The 25,891-nt window shown below is 47.0% G+C and overlaps 1 protein-coding gene across 1 annotated transcript in view; it reads right to left on the bottom strand.

Moving 5' to 3' along the window:
* Positions 1–25,891, bottom strand: part of KIRREL3 (kin of IRRE like 3 (Drosophila)) — a 433,673-nt gene that overhangs the window by 331,392 nt on the left and 76,390 nt on the right. Inside the window, exons 4-5 of the mRNA XM_015416357.1 lie at positions 14,059–14,208; positions 4,559–4,708 (exon numbers count right to left, since the gene is read on the bottom strand). Of these exons, the coding sequence (XP_015271843.1) occupies positions 4,559–4,708; positions 14,059–14,208 (300 nt within the window). The remainder of the gene's footprint in view (positions 1–4,558; positions 4,709–14,058; positions 14,209–25,891) is intronic.

Genomic DNA, 25,891 nt, shown 5'->3' with positions numbered 1-25,891 from the left:
GAAGAAGAAGAAGAAGAAGAAGAAGAAGAAGAAGAAGAAGAAGAAGAAGAAGAAGAAGAAGAAGAAGAAGAGATTGGATTTATACCCCGCCCTTCACAGCAAAAAGTGTCATTGGATGAAATATTAGGGAATACAGAGGTAGGTAAATTCTGTTTTGAATTAAATGGCTCTTCCACCTTGAATATGTGAAATCAGAAGTTAATTAATCCAAAGTAATTACATAACTGGTTCTGCAATTGCTGTCATCACTCCACATTTCAGTCCCCACATAATGTATGAGTATGTCCCTAAAGGCTGAGAAAAAAACCCTCAGTCCACCCCAATTCTGAGTGTGGCAAGAAGATTAAAGACAGTAATGACTGGTGGTAGAAAGTGCCATCAAGTTGCAGCTGATTTATGGTGACCCATGCTCCCTCTAAGCTGTGAAGTCTTGTGAGCAAAAAGTCTACTTTGTGAGCTACTGGCATTAAAGTTGTAAGTGAGCGATCGGGCTACTGCATAAATGTAGTTTGCTCTGGAGCCATCCTTCCTGAGCTAAGAAAAAACGTGTGAGCTGGAGGCTAGAAAACTGTGAGCTGGCTCACACTAACTCAGCTTAGAGGGAACATTGAGGTGACCCCACAGGATTTCCAAGACAGACATTCAGAGGTCATTTGTCATTGTCTGCCTCTTCACAGGAACTCTGAAAATCCTTGGTGGGCTCCCATCCAAGTACTAACCAGAACAAGCCTGGGCCATCCAGGTCAGGGAAGAAATAACTAAATCCCGGTTAAATGAATTGGAGAGTGCACTCTATTATCCTATTTTTCAAACACATACTATTCAAAGGGGGAATCACACTTTCCCCCAAAACTGTCAGTCTTCTTAAAATTTTAGATGTTGATTTCCAAATCTGACTTTAAACTCAGCTTTCGGGTTCCAGACTTTCATCTTGACATCACATTTTGACATCTGCCTGTTGCTGATTAAACACGGTCAATACCAAATGGACTAAATGTCATTATAAGCCCCCTATCAGATAATGTCAGATGTTACAAAAGCTTCAGATGTCAAATGCCTATAAACAAACACCAAACCTGTAGCAAAGAGCTGGACAGTAATCACACCCCAGAAGAAAGTTTAGAGAATATTAACCATCAAAATCCTCAGAGGAGAATTTTTAGGCAAGGTCATTTTAGCCCCTTCCTGGATATCTGATCATATATCTCTTCCATAATCTTTAGTTTAGCTCACACCAATGGAGGGAGGCTTGGAGTAGGTCTCACAAAGTTCACTGAATTCAGCATACCAGCTCTTTGCCAATTCTGTGCATATTTACTCAAATTACTCCCAGGTAATTGTGCATAGTACCATCGTACCTTAGCACCAGAACTTTTAAAAATGTAAAATTTCCCCCTTTAATATACAGCACTCCTGAGTTTTACGTGCCCTTTCTTTTGTCCCTGTGTTACTTTGGCCGTCTGAATGTTGCTCGATGCCGTTCAGTGGGTTGGGCTGGTGCGCTGCCTCCTTCCTGATCCCCCAGGTTAACAAATCAAGCCCTTGCTGAATTTCAAATCTAGTGCTGAATAGCAACCCGGCATGAGCTTACTGAGGGAACGAATGCCAAGCAGCACGGATAATGAAGTGACCAAATAATGAACCTCAAGAATAATGAAGTGTTCCAATCATGACCTACCCGAGACTGAACCAGCATGTAATGAACAAGCATATAACAAATGCATGCTTCAGCTAATTCTGGAAAGGAGGCCTTTTGGAAGCCAAACAATGATTTGCCTTTGAACCTGCCCTCACAAACACAGGATTTCAGGAAACTCCAGGCAACCTGTATTGTACGTGGAACTGGGAAGCACCATGATTTCTCCCCTCTAGTCCTGAAAGACCAGGCCCGAATCCCTACAGACACATGAAGGTTTCTGGAAACTGTGGCCTTTCATCTGGGTAAAAGGCCCACCCTCCCAGTACTCCTTGCAGTAGGGTAAAACACAGCAAGGCTAGAAGGAGGCTTCCATGGCATTACAATGTTGTCAGCCAACAAATGACTGTGTCCAAAACACCTGGTTCTGCCTGACAATAGCTAAGCTAGGGTTGCCAGCCTCCAGGTGGGGCCTGGGGATCTCCCGCTTTTACAACTGATCTCCAGCTGACAGAGATCAGCTCCCCCGGAGAAAATGGCTGCTTTGAAGGATGGACTCTATGGCATTGGACCCTGCTGAGGCCCCTCCCCTTCCCAAACTCTGCCCTCTCCTGGATCCACCCCCAAAGTCTCCAGGTATTTTCCAACCCAGACCTGGCAACCCTAAGCTAAGCAGGGCTGAAGAAAGCATAAAATGGAGGGATCATTTTTCCCTACTGGGCCTCAGAGCCATGGAGAGATTTTTCTTATGCACCTGTTTATTCTTCTTCCTTCTGCTGCCTTCAGTCTTGGGTACCAGGTGGTCACAAGAATTGGTGCTTAGACGCTGCTACTGTACTCCAGCTAGCCAGCCCAATATGATTTTCTTCTGAGCCTCACCCCAAGACCAATAAACAGGGCAGCACAAGTCATCAAACATGCCCAGAGCCATAGCAATTCCTGAGAGAATAGGGAATTGCTATGGCCTGTGATCTTTGCCCGGCTTCTTTCATGTCTTTGATATATTGGAGAGTGACTCATAATGAATTAACTTCAGCTTCCATTCTCTCTTTCCCACAGTCTCCATTGATAAACACTTTTCAATCATAATAACATCTTGGCTTTGGGTAGCTTCAGGGGGGTTGTTTCAGCAGTATATTTTGTGTTTGCACATAAATCTTGCTTTTGAAAAAGCTGTTACACATCCCAGGATCGGCAGGTGCCGAGTTATAAATCTAACTCAATCCTGCCAAACAAAGAAATATTTCTTAATGAAGGTTTCCCTGTACGCTTCTGCCTAGTGTGGGAGAAGGGCAAGGGTGGGTTATGATCACCAGCAGACTTCAGAAATCTATTGCAATGATAGATGTTTAATCCGAAAACAAAGGCCAGCAGCTACAGCTTTAAGACAGAGATGTTAATAATATGAACATCTGTGATTTGTTCCTTCAACATTAGTGGGGTAACAAGCTATTTAGCTTTTGGGGTTTTTTAAAAAGGCAACCGAGCTGTGTGTTTGTGTGAACTTATATTTGCATATGTGACTTGATGTCAGTACTCTGATTTCTTACAGATGCACCATTTAACTCGGGGTCAAACTAGATACTGTTCTAGCTATAGGATTGCAGCTGAAAACTGCAGGCAAATGTTAAAGTTCTCCTTCTTTCCCCCTAATATTTAGACTCACTCTCCCCTCCTGTGACATCACCAGGCTGCCTTTCTGCACTCTATGCCATTGCAAATGGTGACAAGGAAATGACACACAAAGTTCATCTATTGTAAAGAAAGAGTAAAGACTTGACTCAAAGCAGCCATTTTCAGCAGCAGCACTTGATCCCAGGCTGCCATTTTCGGTGCCAGTTTGAACAACACCTGAACAACACTTCCTGTGACATCATCAGACTGTGCATTTCTGCACTCCATTCCACTGCATGTTGTGTCAAGGAAATGACACATGAAAGCCTTTCTATCGTAGAGAAAGAGCAAAGACTTGACTCAGGGCTGCCATTTTCAGCAGCAGCACTTGATCCCAGACTGCCATTTTCAGTGTCAGTCCTGACTTGAGCATCACATCTGGATATTGCCATTCCCCAGGTCTGAGCGGGGAATCCCCCCATTTTGGGGGCTCCTGCCCACCACCGGTCAGCTGGCTGGCAAAACCCCATGCACAAACAGCAACATCCCTGTGTGACGTCCCCGATGTGATGACATCACCTGGAAGTGACATCACCACTGTTATGTATTGAAAATTGCTTACATGAATCACCTCATTCACCTCCCATGTTAAGCTTGAGCCAGACGAAGTCTCCTAAACGCTGGAACGCTATTGGTCGCTCTACAACAAGCGACCAATCTGAGAAGGACTAATTCCTGAGCGGGAAGAACTTTCATTGGTCCTTATCCACACAACCACATTGGTTGATATTTGTAAACAGGCGTGGCTACATTAGCCCGGGAAGGTTTAAAAGGAGCCTAGCTCCTAATGTTAAGCTGTTGTGGTTATGAATGCGTTTAAGTGCTTGTTCGTTACTTCAATAAAGCTGAATCACTTTGCTGAAATCACTCTCCGGATCTTTGTTAGCGGCGATCTAACAACCACGTTGGGTACGTCACATGGCAATGTTCTGGTTTTGGGGCAAAACTCCATGGTTTGACCCCAATTTTACTATAGAGTCTTGCCCAAAACCAGAGTGTCACCCCCAATGTTGCTGAGATGATGACATCACTTCCGGATGACATCAGAGTGTTGGGGATGTCCCCACCCACTCCCAGAATGCCTCCCAGATGCCCCCGCCGGCAAGACAAGGGGACCTGGCACCCCTACATCTGGATCCATCAAAAAAAAGCTTACATGAGCGAATCCAATCACATTTTTCATTCATTCTAAAGTCAAGGAAGAAAAGAAGAAACTCCACAAACTTCCAGTGAGGATCATGGCCTTACCAAGAACGGTCAGTCTGGCTGGTCTGGACCGGATGGCCGCTTGAATGGCCTGGCACTCATACACAGCATCATCTTGAAGGTCAGCTCTCAATATCTTCAGGTGATGCTCCCCAGATAAATGGTCCCCCACAACCAAGTAGCGTGGGTAACCTGTGGAGTACAAAATACAAGGAAGGTTGTAGGCGTACCATAGGCATGTGCAAATGGGTGAATCAGTCCTTCACCCACAAAGGAAAGCCTGGGAGGAAAATATCTAGGTAGCCAGACTTGACAGCAGCACATGTTCTCCAGCCGCACAAAGAGCATTAATGCTTTTCTCCCTCAGTTAGACCATAGTGAGAGCATCTCAACATTAGGCTTGTTAGGCTGCCCAAACAGCAAATCAGGAGACAAAATAGTTACTGGTGTCCCGGTCACACGGAGGATTTGCCTCTGGAAAGGCACGACTGCCGGGCGGATTAAATGGGTGTGATCATACGGAAACATCTGGGAAGCATCACCCACTCGTCCCCAGCTCGTAGCTTACCGCCGAAGATCCAGAGTTAAAAAGTACCACCCACAAGCTACTAGCAAACAGTTTGCCACGGGCCACAGATGGACTGTCTCCGTCTGATCGCCCCAGCGTGCTCCTTTTGCCCCGTTGAAGCGCTGCAAGAACCACAAGCCGACGAAAACAACGCGGTTTGCCACCGTCGCATCTGATCGCGTTGCAGTGCTTCGAATTGCGACGACACTAATAGCCAGGCCTCCTCCCCGCGTTTTCTGGCCCGTGTGACCTGGGCCTGGGCTGTACAACTTTACACCAAAGGTTAAAGTCACTCACATGGTTGAATGCTGCCTACTAAAGGGAGAGAGAAGGGATTCCTACACACAGAAAATCATTTTATCAGGGAGAAGGCTTAATTTTAACTCTTCTCTTTGATACTTAGGCTGGGGACATATAATACTTTCAGACTTTAAGGTGGATTGAAAGAGGAGCTACTGCTCAGAATGTGCATGCTCATCTCATTCTTTCCTCTAGCAATCATGTTTTAATATTTGTTCCAGCCACACCCTACAGCACCCCAGCTGAGGATGTAACGTGGAGGAGCCCGGGAACAGGCCAGGGTTGCCAGCTCTGGGTCTGGAAATTTCTTGAGAGGGTGGGGTTGGGGGGGGGATCAGAAGAGTATCATGCCATACAATCCACCTTCAGTTTTCTCCAGGGCAGGGCTCTTTTTGTAGAAAAAGCCCAGCAGGAACTCATTAGCATAATAGGCCACACCCAACAGCAGAAACTCATTAGCATATTAGACCACACCCCTGACAGCACAGATCATTAGCACATTGGGCCGCACCCCCCGTTACCCACTTTTTGCTTCTTATTCTGTTTACCTTGTTTGTTGTCAAAACCCAGGGCTTTTTTGTAGCAGGAACTCCTTTGCATGTTAGGCCACACACACCCTAATGTAGCCAATCCTAATGAGTTTCTGCTGTTGGGTGTGGCCTATTACGCTAATAAGTTCCTGCTGGGTGTGGCCAACTCAGGAGCCAGCCGGAACTCCATTCCTGTGCGTTCCTGCCCAAAAATAGCCCTGCGTCCAGGGGAACTAATGTATGTAGCCTGGAGATCAGTTGTGTCAAGAATCCCCAATCCAAGGGATTCTTGGTACAGGCCAGCAGAGCACAAAATTACAAAAGCCCTGGGGTGTGTTTCCACACACTCACCAGTCCTGATACCTGCCACCAGCCCCTTGGACTACCCACACAGTCAGAAGCTAAGGGGCAAGCTTCGAACCTTACTGGGATTAATCAAGAAAGCCAACCCTGCAAGGTAGGCCACTTGCAGAATGAGTTTCCACAACCGTTAACCTGGTAGGTGGACTCGTAAAGCCTAAGGTAACGGAATGGGAGTGAAGCATCTGAAGCACAGAACACACCAAATATAACCAAAGGACATTTATTAAAGGGTGCACGAATATGTCAAAAGAACATAGCAGTGAGAACTAAAACAAAGAAGCGGCATTCGAGAGACTAACAACACAGTACGGCATTAATTCAAAGTTACCAGATGTTATCCTTCTGAGTTGAAGTCAGGCAGCAATCCATGCCTCTGTCCAGAGAACATTTTGCCAGGCAAGAGCCTGGTCCATTCCGAGGTTAGCCCCAATAACCCAATTAAAAAATCAGACTATAGAAGTTAGGTCGACATGAGCCTGTTAGTAGCAGGTGGTCCAGGAGGGTATCACTTTATGGCGGGATGGAGGGTTACCTGCATTCTAACCCATCCCTCTGTGTAGTATGAATCATAGCACCAATTGAAGGAGTGCAGTGAAGCAGAGATGCAGTGGCGCCACAGTCCTGTCCCGTTTGGTGTAGTGGTTTGGTGTAGTGGTTAAGTGTGCGGACTCTAATCTGGGAGAACCAGGTTTGATTCCTCACTCCTCCACCTGCACCTGCTGGATGACCTCGGGCAAGCCATAGTTCTGGCACAGCTGTTCTTGAAAAAGAGCAGTTTCTGTTTGGTGTAGTGGTGTAGTGGTTAAGTGTGCAGACTCTAATCTGGGAGAACCAGGTTTGATTCCTCACTCCTCCACCTGCACCTGCTGGATGACCTTGGGCAAGTCATAGTTCTGTCAGAGCTGTTCTTGAAAAAGAGCAGTTTCTGTCAGCCCCACCTACCTCACAGGGTGTCTGTTGTGGGGAGGGGAAGGGAAAGGAGTTTGTAAGCCACTCTGAGACTCCTTTGGGTAGTGAAGTGTGGGGTATAAATCCAATCATCTCCTCGTCCTCCTCCTCCTCCTCTTCTTCTTCTCCTCAAATGGTTAGTCTCTGTACCTGAATTGTTATCCCAAGGTCACAAGGTCGATCTGCCAACACTTCAGTACCGATGGACAGTTATTTTCCATTTGGTCTCTTCAACCCATTTGCAGGCCTAGAGATTAATATGAGGCCTGGTGTTTAATGAAAGAACAAGAAATTGACCTTCACGTCCAATTTCTCAACAAGTTGTCATTCTGGGGGATCTCAAGCCACCACCTAGAGCTTGGCAACACTAGAACAGCCGCAAGAGAAACGGTGATTCAGCTATCGAAAGAAGTGCTAAGGCTGATTCCTGAGAGTAACTAAGGACAGGCAGGGGGTATGACTGCCAATATTAGCTTCCTCAGCAGTAGAGTCTCCTCTGGAGTTAAGACCAGTTTTTGTTCTTTCTTTGTTTTTATACCCTCCTTTTCTCTACCTTAAGGAGTCTCAAAGCTGCTTACAATCGCCTTCCCGTCCTCTCCCCACAACAGGCACCTTGTGAGGTGGATGGAGCTGAGAGAGTTCTGAGAGAACCATGATTGGCCCAAGGTCACCCAGCAGCCTTCATGCGGAGGAGGAGTGGGGAATCAAACCCAGTTCTCCAGATTAGAGTCTGCCGCTCTTAACCACTACACTACGCTGGCTTGAGAGTAGTCTGAAAGCTAGGGAAGCAGATGTGACAGGGAAAAGGTGGATAAGAGGCCGAAGCAGGAAAAAGTGGGGGTAGAGGAGACAGCTGGATAGTGATGGTAGAAAGCCTGGAATCAGGGCAGCTGGCACAGCCTGAAGAAACCAGACCTTTCCCTGGACAAGGAGTAAGACTTTCTGGTCTCCTGTATTGGTGGGAGACTTACTACCCGTAGATCTCCTCCCTTACCATTGCACAGAGGGCTGGCAGGGGAAGGGAATGAGGGGATCATCGATGATACAGTGACATCCCTTCTGGCATGATCCAAATGTTATGTCGCCACATAGGGCTGATACGCTAGCATTTGCCCAAACCCTATGGCTGAACCATAGAATCTTTGGCAAATTGTAGTGTATCACCCAATGCAACACTGTCCTTTCTGGATCGTGCCAGAAATAGAGCAAACATTGGGAGCATGGGCACAGGGGAGTGCAGAGTTGTGTGCACAGCAATGTCACTTCCAGGGCACTCTAGGAATTGCTGGGAACTGTATGGTAAAACGTGGGTCATTTCAGTATCGAGCCAGCCCTGGGAAAGGGGTGTTGTTCTTTAGAGGTCTGCAGAAAATCCTGTGGAAGGCAGGCTTCAAAGGAGCAGCGCTATGCAATTCTGATCCCACACTCACATCCTGACAGATGCTTACTTTCAAGCGGGTAATTATTATGCCTGTTATCAACACTAAAATGATGCATGCATCGGAGAGGGGGGACGTGATTAAATGTCTTGTTTGCCAGGTCTTAGCAGGGTACCGATAGTGGATGTGACCATCCCGAGCTTCATCTCTCCAGATACCCACACTGCCGTAGGGGGAGAGGCTGCAGCCGCAGGCCCCCCCTGCGAGCCTTCCTGGGCCTGATGATTAATGAGCAGTGAAGCAGAGGCAGCGTGGCATACTCTCTGTGCTTCCCCCGCCTCCCCCCCCCTTACTGCTTTTCAAGCTATCAACAGCAGGATTTGCTCTCATGAACCGCAAGAAATACAAATGAAGGGTTTGTTTGTATTTAGCTAATTAGATGACTAGCTGAGTGGGTATCGCACAAGCAGGCTCGGGAAAGCGGTCCCAGCAAAGTTAATTGCCAGAGTTGCTCAGAACGCTACGTCAGCCTCGTTCCTCGTTCGGAAGTTCTGCTGGCAAAGTCTGGTTTTTCTCCAGGAATAAATTGTGCAGATCTTTACAACTGGAGGTAAGAGGCTACAGCCAGTAGGGTTGCCAGCTCTGTGTTGGGAAATGCCTGGAGAATTTGGGGGGTGCAGCTTGAAGGGGATGGACTTTGGAGAAGGGGGAGACTCCAATGGGGGTGTGAATGAATGAATTTATTCACGGTCATTGACCAACACATAAACTGCTTTACGTTTTGTAACATAGAAAGAAAACATCACACTAAAATAGAAGCAGAATTTTTAAGACTGATTATAAAAACCATAAAACTGTAATGGTTAAAATTGATAAAACTAAATCTTAGTTCTCCTCTTTTAGATTTTCTAATTCTTCGGGCAAGCCATCCAAATCTAGCCACCCGATAAGTAACTTCTGCCGGGTTATCCGATAGCAAATTTCTTAAAAGGCAGATTCTTTACCCGCGAGAGAGGGGGAGTGTCTTACGGAAAGGAAGAGCTTCAATGGGGTATAATACCATGGAGTCCACCTTCCAAAGAAGGCCATTTTCTCCAGGTGAACTGATCCCTGGAGAGCAGATATAATAGCAGGTGCTCTCTAGCTACCACCTGGAAGTTGGCAACCCTAACGGGTGGGATGCTTGGTAAGTAGGGCTGCCAGCTCAGGGTTGGGAAATACCTGGACATTTGGGGGGTGGAGCCTGGGGAGGATGGAGTTTGAGAAAGGGAGGGACCTCAGAAGTGCATAATGCCCTAGATTCCTCCCTTCAAGGTAACCATTTTCTCCAAGGGAATTGATCTCTGTGGTCTGGAGATCAAGTGTAATACCAGGATATCTCCAGGCCACACCTGGAGGTTGGCAACCCTCTTGGTCATGAAGTGAAAACTTTGAGCGCAGAATGACAGCAGGAGAACCAGTTTGCCACCCAAGCAGTCTTACCTCCTCTTCTGTCTACTGTATCTGATCCATCTAAAGTGGGATTGTTTATATTTATGTATAATCTGGATTTATGAATCGCCCAGTCCCTGAATACTCAGGGCTCTGAACGATAAACAACAATAGAAACACATATCATTATAAAAACACATATCATAATAAAATGCTTGTTTAAAGCATTTTTCAAATGGCGCTAATACATCAGATTTCAGACTGCGGGAGAGGTAGGGAGAAAGCATGGAAAGGGGGGGGGAATGCCAGCCAAGATGGTGCCTGTCGCTGCCCACAACCAAAAGCCTGGCGGAACATCTCTGCCTTGCAGGCCCTGTGGAACTGCATCAGGTCCTGCTAGGGTTGCCAAGTCCATCTTCCACCCCCAGCGGGGGACTTTGGGGGCATTCCTAGAGGGGGCGGGGCATCCCCGACGGGATGACGTCATGTTGGGGATGTCCGCCCCCACCCACCCGCCGGTGTGCAGGATTTCCAGAAACAGCAGTTCTCTGCACTTAAAGGAGCCGGCGTTTCCCTTTTGGATGCAGGAGCTGGCGTTTCCCCTTTAAGAACAGCCGCGTTTCCCTTTTAAGAGCTGGGAGGATTTCCAGAAACGGCAGTTCCCTGCACTTGAAGGAGCCGGCGTTTCTCTTTTGGATGCAGGAGCCTGCGTTTCCCCTTTCAGAACAGCCGCGTTTCCCTTTCGAGAGCTGGAAGCTGGCATTTCCCTGCAAGCTTGCGGAGATTGGGCTTGGGAGGAAACACGGGTTCCACACACTTAGGGGGAGAGAGATGGGTGGCTGTGGGTGTTGGGGGTGGGGCTTCCCCCGCTGGCCACCTGGCCGGCGGTGGGTAGGAACCCCCGCCAAAACGGGGGACCCCTGGCAAACCGGGGGGTTTGGCAACCCTAGGTCCTGCAGAGCACATATATTATTTGGCCGAGAGTTCCACCAGGAGGCTGGTCGAGAACAGCCAGATTGCTGACTTAGTGGGAAGAAATACCTGGAGATTTTGGAGTAGAGCCTGGGGAAGGCGGGGTTTGTTGAAGGCAGGAGCCTAAGCGTGGTATAATGCCATAGAGCAGGGGTGGCCAAACTTGCTTAACGTAACAGCCACACAGAATAAACATCAGTTGTTTGAGAGCCGCAATACAAGAACAGATATCACACACACATTTTTTACTGAAAAACATGCAAATTTGCTTTTTTATAAACACTGGACTGCGTGAAAGAGCCACAAGCAGCTCCCGAGCTGCAGCTTGGCCACCCCTGCCATAGAGTCCACCCTTCCAAAGCAGCTATTTTTCCTCTAAGAAAACTAGTCTCTGTAGTCTAGGGTTGCCGACCTCCAGGTGGGGCTTGGAGGTCCTCCAGCATTTCAACTGATCCCCAGATGACAGAGATCAGGTCCCTGGAGAAAATGGTTGCTTTGGAGGGTGGAGTTTATGGCATTATACCCCACTGAGGTCCCTCCTCTCCTCAAACCCCAACTTCCTCAGGCTCCAGCTCCAAATCTCCAGGAACTTCCCAACCTGAAGATGGCAACTCTATGTGTAGTCTGAAGATCAGTTGTAATTCCAGGAGATATGCAGGTACCACCAGAAGGTTGGTAACCCTAGGTGAGCTGCAAGGAAGGCACTTCCTCTGCAGCCCAACTTGATTCCTGCTGGGGGTGGAATAGACTCATCCACATATTATTAGAGTGGGCAATGTCTTGCGACCACCTCCCACTGCTGATCAAACTTGGGGAAAAGTGATGTCACTTCTGGCTAAAACCTGGACACAGTGTCACTGATGTTCTAGGACTTTGCCGATCTCTATTGGTTTTACCATATGACTTCCCCATGCTCTGCCTTCTAAATCTTCCAAGGGGTTCTAGGCACATGCCCGAAAACCCTACTATGGTTTATACACATTGGGTTTGAGGAGCACATGCTGTGTTCTGCGCAACACAGAGACCCAAAAGTTAGAACAGTGGCAAAAAGAAGAGAGAAAGAACGGACAGACAGATTCCTTTCCCATCTGCTATTTTGGCATAATTGAGTTGAACAAAGTTTAGGTTGTTCAATGCTCTGAGGATACAGTCAGCATATGATATCTATCTCTGATGCCTCTATCACCCCCCTGGGTACAGTAAGAGAATGGCTCGCACCATTGCTCTGAGGCACGGAGCAGTATTCCCCTTTTAGAGTAGGCTCATGAGGCTTCGAGACTGTGCGGACCAGAATTTTTATAAATGACACACATCCGGAGGTGAAAGTCTCATGATCACAGTGCGCCGAGTGGCCTGGTGTTCTTTTGTAAAGTACAGTCATAGGAAGGGTGCTCCACGTGGCACGGGGTCTCATTAGACAGCTTCACTGGGCTGCAAAGAATTTGGGGCACAACTCACACAGGGTCCCACAGTCCCTAAAAACTACTAAATATATTGTATTATTAGGGATGCCAGCCTTCAAGTAGCACCTGGTGATCCCTTGCTATTACAACTGATCTCCAGACAATCAAAATTAGTTCCCTTGGAGAATATGGCTGGTTGGGAGGGTGGACTCTATGGCATTATACCTGTTGAGGTCCATCCACTCCCCAAACCCCACCCTCCCCAGGCTACACTCCAAAAATCTCCAGGAATTTCCCAACCCAGAGCTGGGAACCATATGTATTATAAGTCTCAGTGGACCAGAACAAGTGATGAGAGGACTCGTCCCTGTTCATATACAGCCTACTGGAAATACTAGAAATACTTCAGGGAAACGAAGTTTTGTCACTGAATGGTCTCCAAATGTTCGGCAACACAATCCCAGTCCCAACAGCATCCGTGGTTCCCAACAACAATATATGCTGCCGTGCATGCTGGGAACTTCTATGTGCTCTGTTGTTAACTGTGTCCTTTTCCAATGTGTTACTGTTCCGGATAATTCTGCTTCTCACCTCAAGTGAGACTCATCAAAACCCCTTCAAGTCCTATCTAGTGTCACTTGTTCTTTCACCCTCTGTTGCTGCTACTTATCCTTCAAACTCAGGGCTTGATATTTGTTTACTGTTGGGGGGGGGAGGGTGCCTATGCAAACACATCAACTACACACCATCTGCTATCTAGATCCAGTGATTATTTCCAATTTCCAGGAGGCAATTGTCAGGAATCAAGCTAGAAAGGGGTCTTCAGCTGCTGACCTAAAGGGTATCAGGCAGGAAACTGGTGTGTGTAAGATAGCCAGCTTCCTTGTAGGGTCTGGAAATTTCCCGGAATGACAACTGATTTCCAGACTATAGAGATCACTTCCCATATTGAAAATGGCTGCTTTGGAGGGTGGTAGGGCTGCCAAGTGGGGGCGGGGAAACCCCCGCTTTGGAGGCCCGATTTCCACCGTGGCGGAATCGGGCCCTGGGGGGAACTCTGCCATGTCACTCACGTTGGGGGCGTGGCCCAGATCGTCAGGGGGGAAACTCCCGGACGATCTGGGCCACGCCCCCAACGTGAACGATGTAGCATGTCCCTTCCTGTGATGTGATGGTGGCGCGCACACGTCCTGGGTGAACTCCCGGAGCCCGGCAAGGCTCCCCCATCGGCAAGGGTAAGTACACTTGGCAACCCTGGAGGGTGGACGCAATGGCATTATATCAAACTGAGGTCCCCCCTCCAAACTTCACGCTCCTCAGGCTCCACCCCCAAATTTCCAATCCCTTTGTGTGTATGTGTGTGTGTGTCCAGGTGTGTACCCCAACACTCAGCTCTAAACAAAGGCAAGAATCACATGAAGATCAGCCAGATCAGCCTGGAAGCTTCTTTTATATCAGTAGGCCATAGCTGATGACATGATAACCTCTGAGGGCTACATAAAAGCTTCTAGGTCAAACGTGCTTGTCATTCTCATTCTCCTGGTGGTGGCTTGCCTTGCCTATACCCTCCCCTTTGCCACTCTTCACCCTGCTCTGCCCTCACATGAAAACGAGACAAGTCTGAAAGCAGCAGATCAAGAAGGCTTACTAGAGAGATCCCGGCCAACTCCGAGAGCAAGCCCATCTTTAATCCACAGCACGATGCCGTTATATTCCGGAATTGCACACAACAGGGTCACGGGCTGCCCGGCGATCACTACCTGGTCCTGAGGCTGCTGGGTGAAGGAAGATGCTGGGCCTGGAGAAAGAGACAAGAAGTACCGTCAGTGCTCACGTGCTAAATCCAAGAGCTTGAACAGTGGCTTTCACAAGCATCCCGCTTTCAGGAAGCCCTTTCTATGCCAGTTTGTCTACTCAGGAACTCCTGGCAGAGGGAGAGTATTTGACAATGCCTTCTGAGTTTACAAAGGGCACCAGAGCCTGATCTTGACAGATCTCAGAAGGTAAGCAGGGTCAGCCCTGGCCAGTATTGAGATGGGAGACCTACAAGGAATTCTGAGGTTGCTATGCAGAGGAAGGCAACGGCAAACCACCTCTGGATATCTCTTGCCTTGAAAACCCTCTGGGTTCACCCATAAATCAGCAGCAGCTTGACAGCACTTTCCACCATCAGTAATTCAGTCTGCGTGACCACCAGAAGGACCCACCCCCAATCCTTGACTACTGGGACACAAGGGCATAGCACTGATCCCTGACCAATGGGCACCAATGAAGGTTGAGGGAGTGTGAAGGTGTTGCGAGTCATGTTCTTTCCCTGTGTGCTTACAGATGCATGTGTGCATGAGTGTGTGCACCACGGTTCCATAGAAAGTCATTTTGCCCATAGCTCTCACAAACCTGAGGCCAGTCCAGTATCAGCGAAACATTTTATGCTTTGCCTTTACCCCACAGGTAAGAAAGGTGACCCCTACAATGCACACTACACCCTGCAGAGGAAAGAAGCTATCAGTGGACATCAGTCATAAGAACATAAGAGAAGCCCATGTTGAATCAGGCCAGTGGCCCATCCGGTCCAACACTCTGTCACACATTGGCCAAAAATACCAGGTGCCATCAGGAGGTTCATCAGTGGGGCCAGGGTCCATCAGTGGGGCCATCTGCCTTTCTGAGAAGCTTATCTGACATTTCTCAGCTTCTAATCAAGAACCCTCAACACGCTTTTGAGAAATCCAAAGGATCCCTAGGAACACAGTTTGAAAATCCTCAGCTAGAAGGGATGGAGTATAGCTTTTTTTTAAAATCTATTTCGCTTCATTTTGTTGTCTCAGTCAAAGACCAGAACAATTAATGTCAAAGCATGAGTTCTCATAAGGACATATCAAAACCAAATGGAACTCCCAAATTCAGCAGAAGAATACCAGAGTTACCCGTCTTGGTCTGACCAATAGCCAAGGCTGTGTATAGTTGCCTAATCAAATCCAAACACCACACTAAGGGAAGTTAGATTTCCATACTGCACATGAATCATATTCTGGACCATTCATTCTGAGTCCAGAGTCCAGTAGCACCTTAAAGAGTAACAAAATTTGTGGCAGCTTTTGTTAGAATCTGAAAAAGTGAGCAGTGACCCACGGAAGCTTATCCCCTGTCACAAATTTTGTTAGTCTTTAAGGTGCTACTGGACTCTGGCTCTTTTGTACTGCAGACAGACTAACATGGCTACCCATCTTTTTTTTTTTTTGTAAAGATTTTATTAGCTCCCCTAAAAAGGGGAGGTATTTCGCTTAAAAGAAAAAAAAGGGAAGGGTAGACAGCGGGAGAAAGAGAAAGCTGAGTGATATATAAACTGGTAAATTAAACTGTTAGTAATGTCCAATTAATTTTCTTGGGCTTCTTCTGTGTGTTGTCAAACTTCTTTTCTTAGTTCAGTCACATATAATTCTCTGTTAATATGTTAGTAATGTTCCCTTGAATTTCTGTTAATGTTCCCTTGAGTTCCCTTGAGTTTCTGTTAATAAAAAAAGAAAAATCTCTTCTGGACACAGTCAGAACCGCTTCTTTGCGTGCTGGGCACTTTTACTATCGCTGACGTGCAGGGGCTTCCTCTGTTGTCTTCTACTTCCGGCTTGTTAAATCCTCCTTCGGGTTGCTGTTAACATACTCAGTTCATGCACTATAAATCCTCTTCCTTTCATGCCTTGGAGGTCCCCAACTTTGAGAATGGTATTAATTTCATTTCGCTTTTATTTCCGCTCCCAAACTCTCTATTGGGTCCTCCTCGAAACTGGATGTATATAAGCGCTTGCCAGGCACTCCTCGCTGTCACAGTTCAAACTTTTCCATTTTACAGAACTCCCGTCGGATTCACAACCATAAACAGTCCAAAACACTAAACAGCCGGTTCTCACACACAAGCAAACGCCCAGACGGAAGTCCCTCCCTCCTCCGCTCGTTTTTGCCCAGCTCCGACATCTTTTCTTTTTTGACATGGCTACCCATCTTGATCTATCTCCTAGGGAGGGGAGGGTTTGGACAGGGGAGGTACCTCAGTGTGATATGATCACAGAATCATAAAATCATAATGCCACAGAGTACACCTTCCAAAGCAGCCATTTGCTCCAGGGGAACTGATCTCTGTATTCTGGAGATCTCCAGGTCCCACCTCGAGGATAGTAACACCAAAAAAGAGAATCACGGAAAAGGTTAGCAAGTTAGCAAACAATATATAACACTGTGACAGGACAACTGGCGACTTAAGAAAACAGTGAGGACATAGGAACCTAGTATTCATCTCCACAGTACGGAGCTTTTTTTGTGATCTAGGATGAATGTTTCTGTATGCCCAGAGACTAGAATTTGGATCTCTTGTACACCTTAAAACTGTTTATTCAGATTGAAATTTCTGCGTGTTCAGATACTGTATTCTAACTGGAAATTTAGGAGTTGTTAAATTTGATATACCGGCAAATTGTAATTTGTATGTCTATAAAATACAATTCATAAAATCACTGTTTTCTTCAGTCACCAGTTGTCTTGTCAGTGTTATTGTTTGCCCACTTGAAGGATGGCAGCCTTGCCTCTTAGTGATGGTAGGCTACCCTTTTGCTTTCGATGGCTAGTAGTAACAAGCTGAAACTTATTTCAGAAATCAAAGCCTTGATAACACTGAAGCTCTAAAAATTAAAGGACTGCTGAGCGTTGAGACGTTCCAGATATTTCACCCAACCTGTGCAAGTCCTCTGCACGTCACTGAGCATCATCCAATTATTCAGCACCCAGCAATTCCACATAATGTGCACTGAATTAGCCCAGTTATCACAGCAATCTGATCATTTCTCTTACTTCAGAAACTATTGTTGGAGTTAATGTTGATCGCTCTCTTCTTTTCAAATGTTCAGAGTTCAGACCCATTAGTAATTCTTTTTTTAGAATGCAGGCCTCATATCATTTATCCTTTTAAGCCCTTTCTCTGAAATGGAGGAGGGCCAGTCTATCCATCTATATCCTGCCTTTCCTCCAAAGAGCTCAAGGCAACATGCATGATTCTCCCTCCTGCTAGTTCATCCTTGGAAGAACTCTGTGAGACTGGTGCGGTTGCCATCCCCCAGGTGGGGGCTGGAGATCTCCCAGAGTTACAACTACTCTCCAGACTACAGAGATCAATTCCTGTGGAGAAAATGGTGACTTTGATCGGTGAACTCTATGAGCTATGATACACTGCTGAATGCCCCCCCCCAACCCCACCTTCCCCAGAATCAATCCCCAGGTCTCCAGGAATTTCCCAACTGAGAATTGGCAACCCTAGAGATCAGATGGGCTGAGAGAGAATGGCTAACCCAAAGTTACCCAAAGTTATGGAACAGTGGAGATTTGAACTCAGGTTCCAAGCTTAGTCCAATCTCTACCCTGGCTTTCAAGATAAGCCACAAGAAGACAGGTATGGATCAGGCCTCTTATTTATTTATAAAAGGTGTGCCCCATCTTTCTTCCATTTCAGGGCCACCCAGGTGGCTAACAATTAAAACAAGCATTATTATAACACATCATAAAAGCAATTAAAACAAAAACTTAAAAAACCTATTTAGAAGCGCAAGAAAAAACACAGTCATTAAGACATAGAGAAGGGATGATTGAGGGAATGCCAGACAAAACAAGGAAGTCTTCAGCTACAGATGGAAGACAGTGGCAGAAAGGGACAGATGGCTATCCATGGGGAGAGAGTTCCATAGTTTTTGGAGCCAGGGCTAAAGAGGCCTTTTCCTGGGTTGCTACCCACTAGGGCTGCCAAGTTTGGTTTGGAAAGTCCCTGGAGATTTTGGAGGTGGAGCCTGGGGAGAGACCTCAGCAAGGTACAATGTCGTAGAATCCACCCTTCAAAGCGGCCATTTTCACCAGGAGAACTGATCTGGAGTTCACTTGTAATTCTGGGAGACCTGCAGGCCCCTCCTGGAGGTTGGCAACTCTACCACTCACCTAGTCATCTGAAGCAGACCCTCAGAAGATGACTGTAGAGGCTGGGAAGGTTTGTATAGTAATGAACTGATACCTCATTTTGTCTTTGGACAGGTACAAATCGAGGAACCAGACAGTTGGCTGTCCAACCTCGATCCACAAGACTTGCTTTCTTATCTGCTGGGCACAAACACTTGGGCACACGCAGCTTCCTGCATTCCAGTCTCCCCATGTCGGCCCACATGCCCAGTGGCACCCATACATCCTCTGCGTGGCATATCACTGGTTGTTGGTTTTCCCTAAATGACGGAACTTCACCAAACCTGCTCACAAGTAACATGTGAAACTCAAGAGAACTGAGTTGGAGTCCAGTGCAGTGTTCCCTCTAAGCTGAGTGAGTGTGAGCTAGCTCACAGTTTTTTAGCCTCCAGCTCACACGTTTTTGTCTCAGCTCAGGAAGGAGGGCTCCAGTGCAAATTAATTTATGCAGTAGCCAAATCGCTCACTCCCAGCGTTAAGGCCAGTAGCTCACAAAGTAGAATTTTTGCTCACAAGTCTGCGCAGCTTAGAGGGAGCATGGGTCCAGTGGCACCTGTAAGCCCAACAAAGTTTAATTCTGGGTATAAGCTTTCGTGTGCATGCATACGTCATCAGATGCGTGCATGCACACGAAAGCGTATACCCAGATTTAAACTTTGCTGGTCTTAAAGGGGCTCAAACTTTGTTCTGTTGCCACCCACCTGAATCTTTCTCCATGTGAAACTCAGTTCAACTTGGCACTTATAGAGAAGCTGGGGGAAGGTCTGCTGTTCAGCCTCTCTTTCCTCTAGATCCCTTGGCTGCTGCCATTTTCATCTTCACGATGCCTGTGGCTGCAGCCATCATCCCAGAAGGATGCCTGCCTTACTACAAAGGAGCAGACGTCACTCTTTCAGATATGATAATTCTGTGTTGCTGAGAGCTAAATGTGTCGACGTGTCACCTAAAAGCATCCTTAACTTCGACAGAAAAGCAGATTAGGGGTCCTATTTAAGTGTTTCTTTTCTAAATCCCCTCGGCTAGTTTCGAATTAAGAGAGAGTGATGCAGGAGGGGAACAGAAGTGACAATTTTCAGCTTAAAGAATGAAAAAGTTCACAGGATGTAAGTCCTGCTCAGAAACAAATCCCCCATTGAAGGAATAAAAGCTCAGCATGGGGCTAGTCCTCCTCGAGGAAGAGCCAGGCAGCTGAAGTGGAGAGGGAGACACAACAATTATAAATCCCAGAGTTAAAAGCAAACAGAATGTACCCTTTGAGCACGCTCGGTTGGCATCTGCTAGGCTTTCAGCAGACTAATGAGACCTCACCCCCATTCGACGGCATCACCAGGGGGGCAAGTAAAACAGCACATTTTATTTTCCATGTGCCAGCTCATAGGCACTGCTGCTGCTGGGATAATATGCATGAGGGATGCGGTAAGTGGCTCATTAAGCAACTTGAGAGTATCCCTTTGTGCCTCCGGATGAATGCAGAAACTGCTCAATTATGACGAAGAGAGCCACCCCTACTGTCTAACACTTGAGGGCCCCCAATTGTCTCTCAGCTATGGGCAAGAGCCTTTCTTTCTCTCTCCTTCCCCAGTGCACAAGGCACACAGCTGAGAACCCATTGTGGCATCAAGCCTCAAAGGGAACCCATTTGCCACCACACTTTAAGCAATAATCGTCCCCTTCTTCCACATTCATTATGTAATTCGCCAACGTTTGAAAGAGGTACTGCAGAATCAAGAAGACAAAGCAGGGAACAATGGCCTGGAATCAATCTCCATTGGCCTAAGTCTTTCTGCGTGAACTCAGCCACACCAGACTTGAGCTGAGGCCCAGGTGCTTCAGCATTCATGGGATCTGAAGGCTGGACTTCAAAGAATGCATTGCATTTACAGTTTTGCCTTCTTCATTCCTGAAGGGTTGCCGTCTTCCAAGCAGAGCCTGGAGTGCTCCTGGAATCACAACTGATCACCGGTAGGGTTGCCAAGTCCTTTTTATTCTGTGGCGGGGGGCTCCCGGACGGCGTCTTGAGTTTTCCCCTCAAATGGCTGTGGCCCCGCCACCAGCGTGCCCGGCGTCATCACGTCACATCCGGCTGACGTGCACGCCGGGGTGGGGTTTCCCCCGGGGCCCAATTCCGCAGCGGCGGAAATTGGGCCTCCAAAGCGGGGGGGGGGAATCCGTCCCCCGGGGGGACTTGGCAGCCCTAATCACCAGAGATCAAGTTCCCTGGAAGAAATGGCAGTTTTGGAGGGTAGAGGGTGGATTCTGTGGCCAGGGAGGGCCTTCACGGGGCTTCCTTGCACTCCCGCCGGCCTTGCAGGTCCACCACCGGGCCCCTCATGGGGCTCGGCAGTGGCAGCCGGGACCGTTGGGGGCGGGGTGTGTGGCCTTATGACACACTTCCGGTGATGTCAGGGGGTGTGGCATATGCTAATGAGTTATGCTAATGAGTTCCCCTAGCTCTTTTTCTACGAAATGACCCCTGGGTATACCATAGAGATCACATCCCGATTGAGCTCCTTCCCCACTCCAAACTCCAACTTCCCTAAGGATGATCACCAAATCTCTAGGAATTAGGGATGTCAGCCTCCAAGTGGAATCTGGGGCTCCCCTGGAATTACAGCTCATCTCTAGACTACAGAGATGCATTTCCCTGGAGAAAATGGCAAGTTTGGAGGGTAGACTCTATGGCATTGTACTCCATTTAGGTCCCTGTCCTCCCCAGACTCCATCCCCAAATCTCCAGGAGTTTCCCAACCAGGATCTAGCAACCCTCCCCCCATCCCCTACCAGTGGTCAGGGGGGATGTGGCAACCCTTCTAGGAATTTCCCAAGCCAAAGCTGACCACCCTAAGGTAGCCATGTTAGACTGTTTCAGCAGAATCAAATAGAAGTCCAGTGGACTTCCAGGTCATTCTGTTGCTGGTCTAAAGGTTACTGTTATACAGCAAAAAAAAAAAAACCCTTCAAAGGGAGGCTCCAATGTGAAAGTGTTGAATAAGGATTCATCAAGTTATTTAACACCCTCACTCACTCAGTCATGAACAAGGCTTTCCTCACTCACATAGATGCTAATAGCTCAGCAAGACCCACCCTTTATGGATCTGCTTATCATGTTTCATCTCCCTTGGTTCCATTTGATTTTATACTAATCCTACACTGCCCATTATCAGTAGCTGGGAATGTTCCTTGTCCATTCTTAATGGATTGAATTATCTTTATCTGGTTATTGTAACATCACCCACTTCTGTCTTTCTGTTCCTTGCAACTTTAAATATAAACATATCTGCTGTGGAGGTTCACTTGGGATATATGAGGAAGTAAACTCTGATGAAAATTTATGCTGGAATAAATTTTCTTAAAGTTCCACTGGACATCTGCTTAAGTATCCTGTCTAGGGATAGGCATGAACTCACAAATGAACCCTGGTTCGAGCATAAACCAGGACGGTTCATGGTTCCCAAAACAGTGGTTCAGGAGAACTGCCTCCCATGAACCATAAGGTTTGTGGGAAACTTCATGCGGGCTCTGATGATTGGAGATTACTTCTGGGTCAGTAGCCTGACTGAAAGTGAGCTCTGAAGGCATTTAAATGCCTTCGGAGCCCACCTGCAGGTTAGGGTGGCCTGTCTGAACTCACTCTCGGAGCTCAGTTGAGTTCGGCTGCCCGGCTCAACTGAGCTCCAAGAGTGAGCTCTGAAGACCTTTGGAGCTCACTTTCAGGTTGGGCTGCAGCCCCACAAACTTCCCTGAAGCATGAAATGGTTTGTGCAATGAAAGAGTTCATGGAAGTTTGTGGTTCGGGGGTTCGTGAAAACCCTGAACCACAAACCTCCATATTTTTTTTCTGGTTCATGCCCACCCCTAATCCTACCTTAACAAAACTCAAAGCAGTGTACACAGGATTCTTTGGCGGTCTCCCGTCCAAGCACTGATTAGTACCAGACCTGCTTAAACTTCAGCAAGCTGAGTCCATCGTTTCCTATGCAACCATAGACTCAACAAAACAGCTAGATTCAAGTCCAGGAGCACCTTCGAGATCAGCAAGATTTCCACAGTATAAACTCTGGAAGGTCAAAGCTCCCTTTGTCAGATACGATGGTAAAGATGCGATGGAACTTAGATTTAGCTATTCTACTGCAGATAAGCACGGCGACCCACTGAAACACAGACTCAGTTCATAGGTCTAAAATGGGTTGCATTCACCACATCAGCCACTTCTTTCCCTGTTTTTGGGTTATTTAATTATGTCTTTTTTTAAAAAAAAAGATGCAGGGATGAGAAAATAATTAGGGGGGGAAAGACAGAAGGGTACAATCCAGTGTGCATCCAACCACTACATATTGTGCAATTGTTGCAGAATAGCAATCATTCGCAGTTTCCAGTGCGGACATGCCAATCCACTTGCAAATGATTGCTAGAGTGTAACAAACAGATCCTCTGGAGCAGCGGCAGAGAAATGTTCTGAACAAATAAATAAATAATTGCCCGAAAGCCAATACATCCAGAGGAAGGGGGAGATTTATATCCATATAAACAAATTACAAATGCATCCCTTAGTTAGAGTTTGGGGTTTACAGTGGGTTCTGGGTTAGAAATGATTAAAATATATATATAGACCCAGACCCTAAAGGGGTCTATTGCACCCTCCAGTGAAGGTCTGAACCCCAGTTTACTAGGCACAAAATGGACTTTGCTACTTATAAGCAGAGCACTTCCTTTGGTGAGTTCTAACTGCTAAGCTGAACACAGCCACCTGAGAAAGCTTTCAAGTTCCAACATCATTATTAGCATCCCCCCCCAAAAAAAAACCCCAAATTCAAAACGCTTGGAACCATCTCATTCCAGTCACAGCATGTGGCGTTCTTAATGTAATGTATCAAAAACCAGCGCCCCCTCTGCCAAGAACTATGTGAGTGAAACCAAACAGTCCTTGAAATTGTGAATGAGCTCAAATAAGGGGAAAAAAACTATTACGGAGATGAACAACCTTTCATCCATGTGTGAACATTACTCCCAAAGTGACCACTCCATCTCTGACTTCTTTGTCCTTGCCCTGAAAGGGAACTTGTTTCATGCCTTTAAAAGATGTATCTGGGAATTGAAATCTACAGAAGTCTTGGCTCTCTGATCAGCCATAATCGCCCATGACCCATTGCTGATTAAACTACTGCCCCAAATTGTTCAGTGTGCTAAGAAAGAAAATTGAGTGACGTGGTAACTTTTATGTGACTGTGGAGTGTTGATATGAAGAGGAGAGCTTTTCAGGCTCCATATGACATTTCATCAGGTGACATCAGGATATTGTCTACCTAGACAAAGTGAAGTGTTGAAATGTATTTTCACTTTACCAGCTGGACATGAAGTTGCCAATCTATTAGTCTACCAAGACCTATTCTATCAAGATCAGTGTCGTCTACTCTGACCAACAGTAGCTTGCTGAAGTCCTGGGGTGAGATCTTTCACATCACCTAGTATCTGATGCTTTTAAAATATTGTCTGCACAATTATCAACATTTAAAGCTGCCAAAGGGATTCTGTGCACACACTGAGACTGTTCTTCATCTCCCATGACTTTCATGAATCTGATCCAGAAACAACATCCTCAGAGGAGGGCTTTTCATCTCAGTGTGGACCTCACGGTCTCAGGAGGAAAGGAAGATCCCGCTAAGCCAACATAATGTATGGGGGTCTCTGAGACATTAGCTGGAGAAGAAGTCCCAACAGATCCACTCTCTTTGCCTTGTGATTTGGTTCCTTCCAATGCAAAAACACTCAGCATCACTGCATGATTCCATAAACAGCATCACTGCATGATTCCATAAACAAAGATAGATTGTGGAATGTTCCAGCCAGCGTTTGAGACTGTAGTTAAACAGAACTGCCAGATAGCTTTAAGAGCAGTGGTTCCTGGGAATTGAAGTCTTTAGTTAGACACCCCACCGCATCCGGCACACAGAGGTGCTGGAGGGTTCGAATTACAACTCTCTTCCTGTAGCCTTTGTTCTCTATAACCGGCAAGGAGTGGGGACGACCATCCTTTTCACCATGATCCAGTGAAAGGAATTAAATCACAAAGATGTGAGTAAAGAACTCTTATAAATGCATGTGAAAAACTGAATAAAAGTGATTGATTCTACTTTGGCTGTGCGTTGAAAACTGTCCAGAAGACGCTGTCGGCTCAGCGTTAGACGGAACATGGAATGACCGTGTCCTTTACAGGGCCCTCCTGTTCCTAGTACAGCTTCTGAGAAGACATCTCAACTCACATGTGACTAGGATGAGCTCTGTTCGTGGCCAGGTAGGGGTGGAGCTGCAAGACATTTGGTAGGTGCCAAGATCTTGCTGGTGCACTGCCACTGCTGCAGTGCTCATTCTTTTGTACCTAAGTTTGAGTTACTTAGGCCCTGTCCACACAAGGGGTTTTGGGCCGGGAGTGGGCCGGATCGGGGCCAGAGCAAAAGGGCGCGATCCCACTTCAACATTTGGCCAGCCTTGCACTCCCGTCTCCGATCCGGCCCTTCCCCCAATGAATCACATAAAAAATGAACCACCTACCGAGGTGGTTCATCCACGACGGCCGCATCAACGCTGGCCGTGGGATTGCCGGCCGGTCTTTCTGCCGGCACATCACTGGCTCCTGCCTGAACTGCGCATGCTCAGACATGCGCAGTTCGCCAGTCTCCCGTTCCCCTCCGTCGCTTCCCCCGGCATCTGATCGTGCCAGGGAGGGAATGCGCCGCGGCTCAGGGGATCAATGTGATCCCGCCGCGGCGTGGGTTTTTTTGGTGCGGCTTTCAGAAGCCGCGCTTCAGCCCGTCCCTTTCCGCCCCATGTGGCAGGGACCTTAGTTGAACAATTCCTTTGCTGTTTTAGCAATCTTGTCTTGGAATCTTCTTGCCCCAGCTGGAGACCTCCCCCACCTGTTTCAGAAGTCCTTAGAAATACCTCACCTTTAAGATGGGGATGAAGGACCCATGGCTCAGTGGGAGAGCACCTGCTTTGCATACAGAAGGTCTCAGGCTCAATCCCCAGCATATTCCGTAGAAAGGACCATGTAGTAGGTCTGCCTGAAACCTTGGAGAGCTGCTGCCAGTCTGAGTAGACAATACTGACCTTGATGGACTGCTGTTTTGATTCAGTATAGGGCAGTACCATGTGTTTGTGGATAATCTGAGCCATAAGACACCAGTACTGGTAGGAATGGGATATATTCAGACCCCATTTCCACTGCTGACAAGAGAGGAACTCGCTAAAGCAACAATCTATGTCACACAAGATATTGCTTTAGGAAGTAAAATTAGGAATGCCCCCTAGGAAAGAAATAATCAGGAGTGTCCACAAGGCATTTTGGATCTGGCAGATGTGCAACATTCTTTTTAAAATCCATAAATGGTTCTTCTCTTCCTTTTTTCCAAATAATTATAGGATTATTTGCTAGGAGATGTGTTTAGCATGGCAACATTAGCCTATTAACTAAGAAGCATATACATGACCAC

The sequence above is a fragment of the Gekko japonicus genome, unplaced genomic scaffold (assembly GCF_001447785.1).
Source record: "Gekko japonicus isolate JY-2015 unplaced genomic scaffold, Gekko_japonicus_V1.1 scaffold1163, whole genome shotgun sequence".
Taxonomy (NCBI): domain Eukaryota; kingdom Metazoa; phylum Chordata; class Lepidosauria; order Squamata; family Gekkonidae; genus Gekko; species Gekko japonicus.
This window is presented reverse-complemented; position numbering and strand designations above follow the sequence as displayed.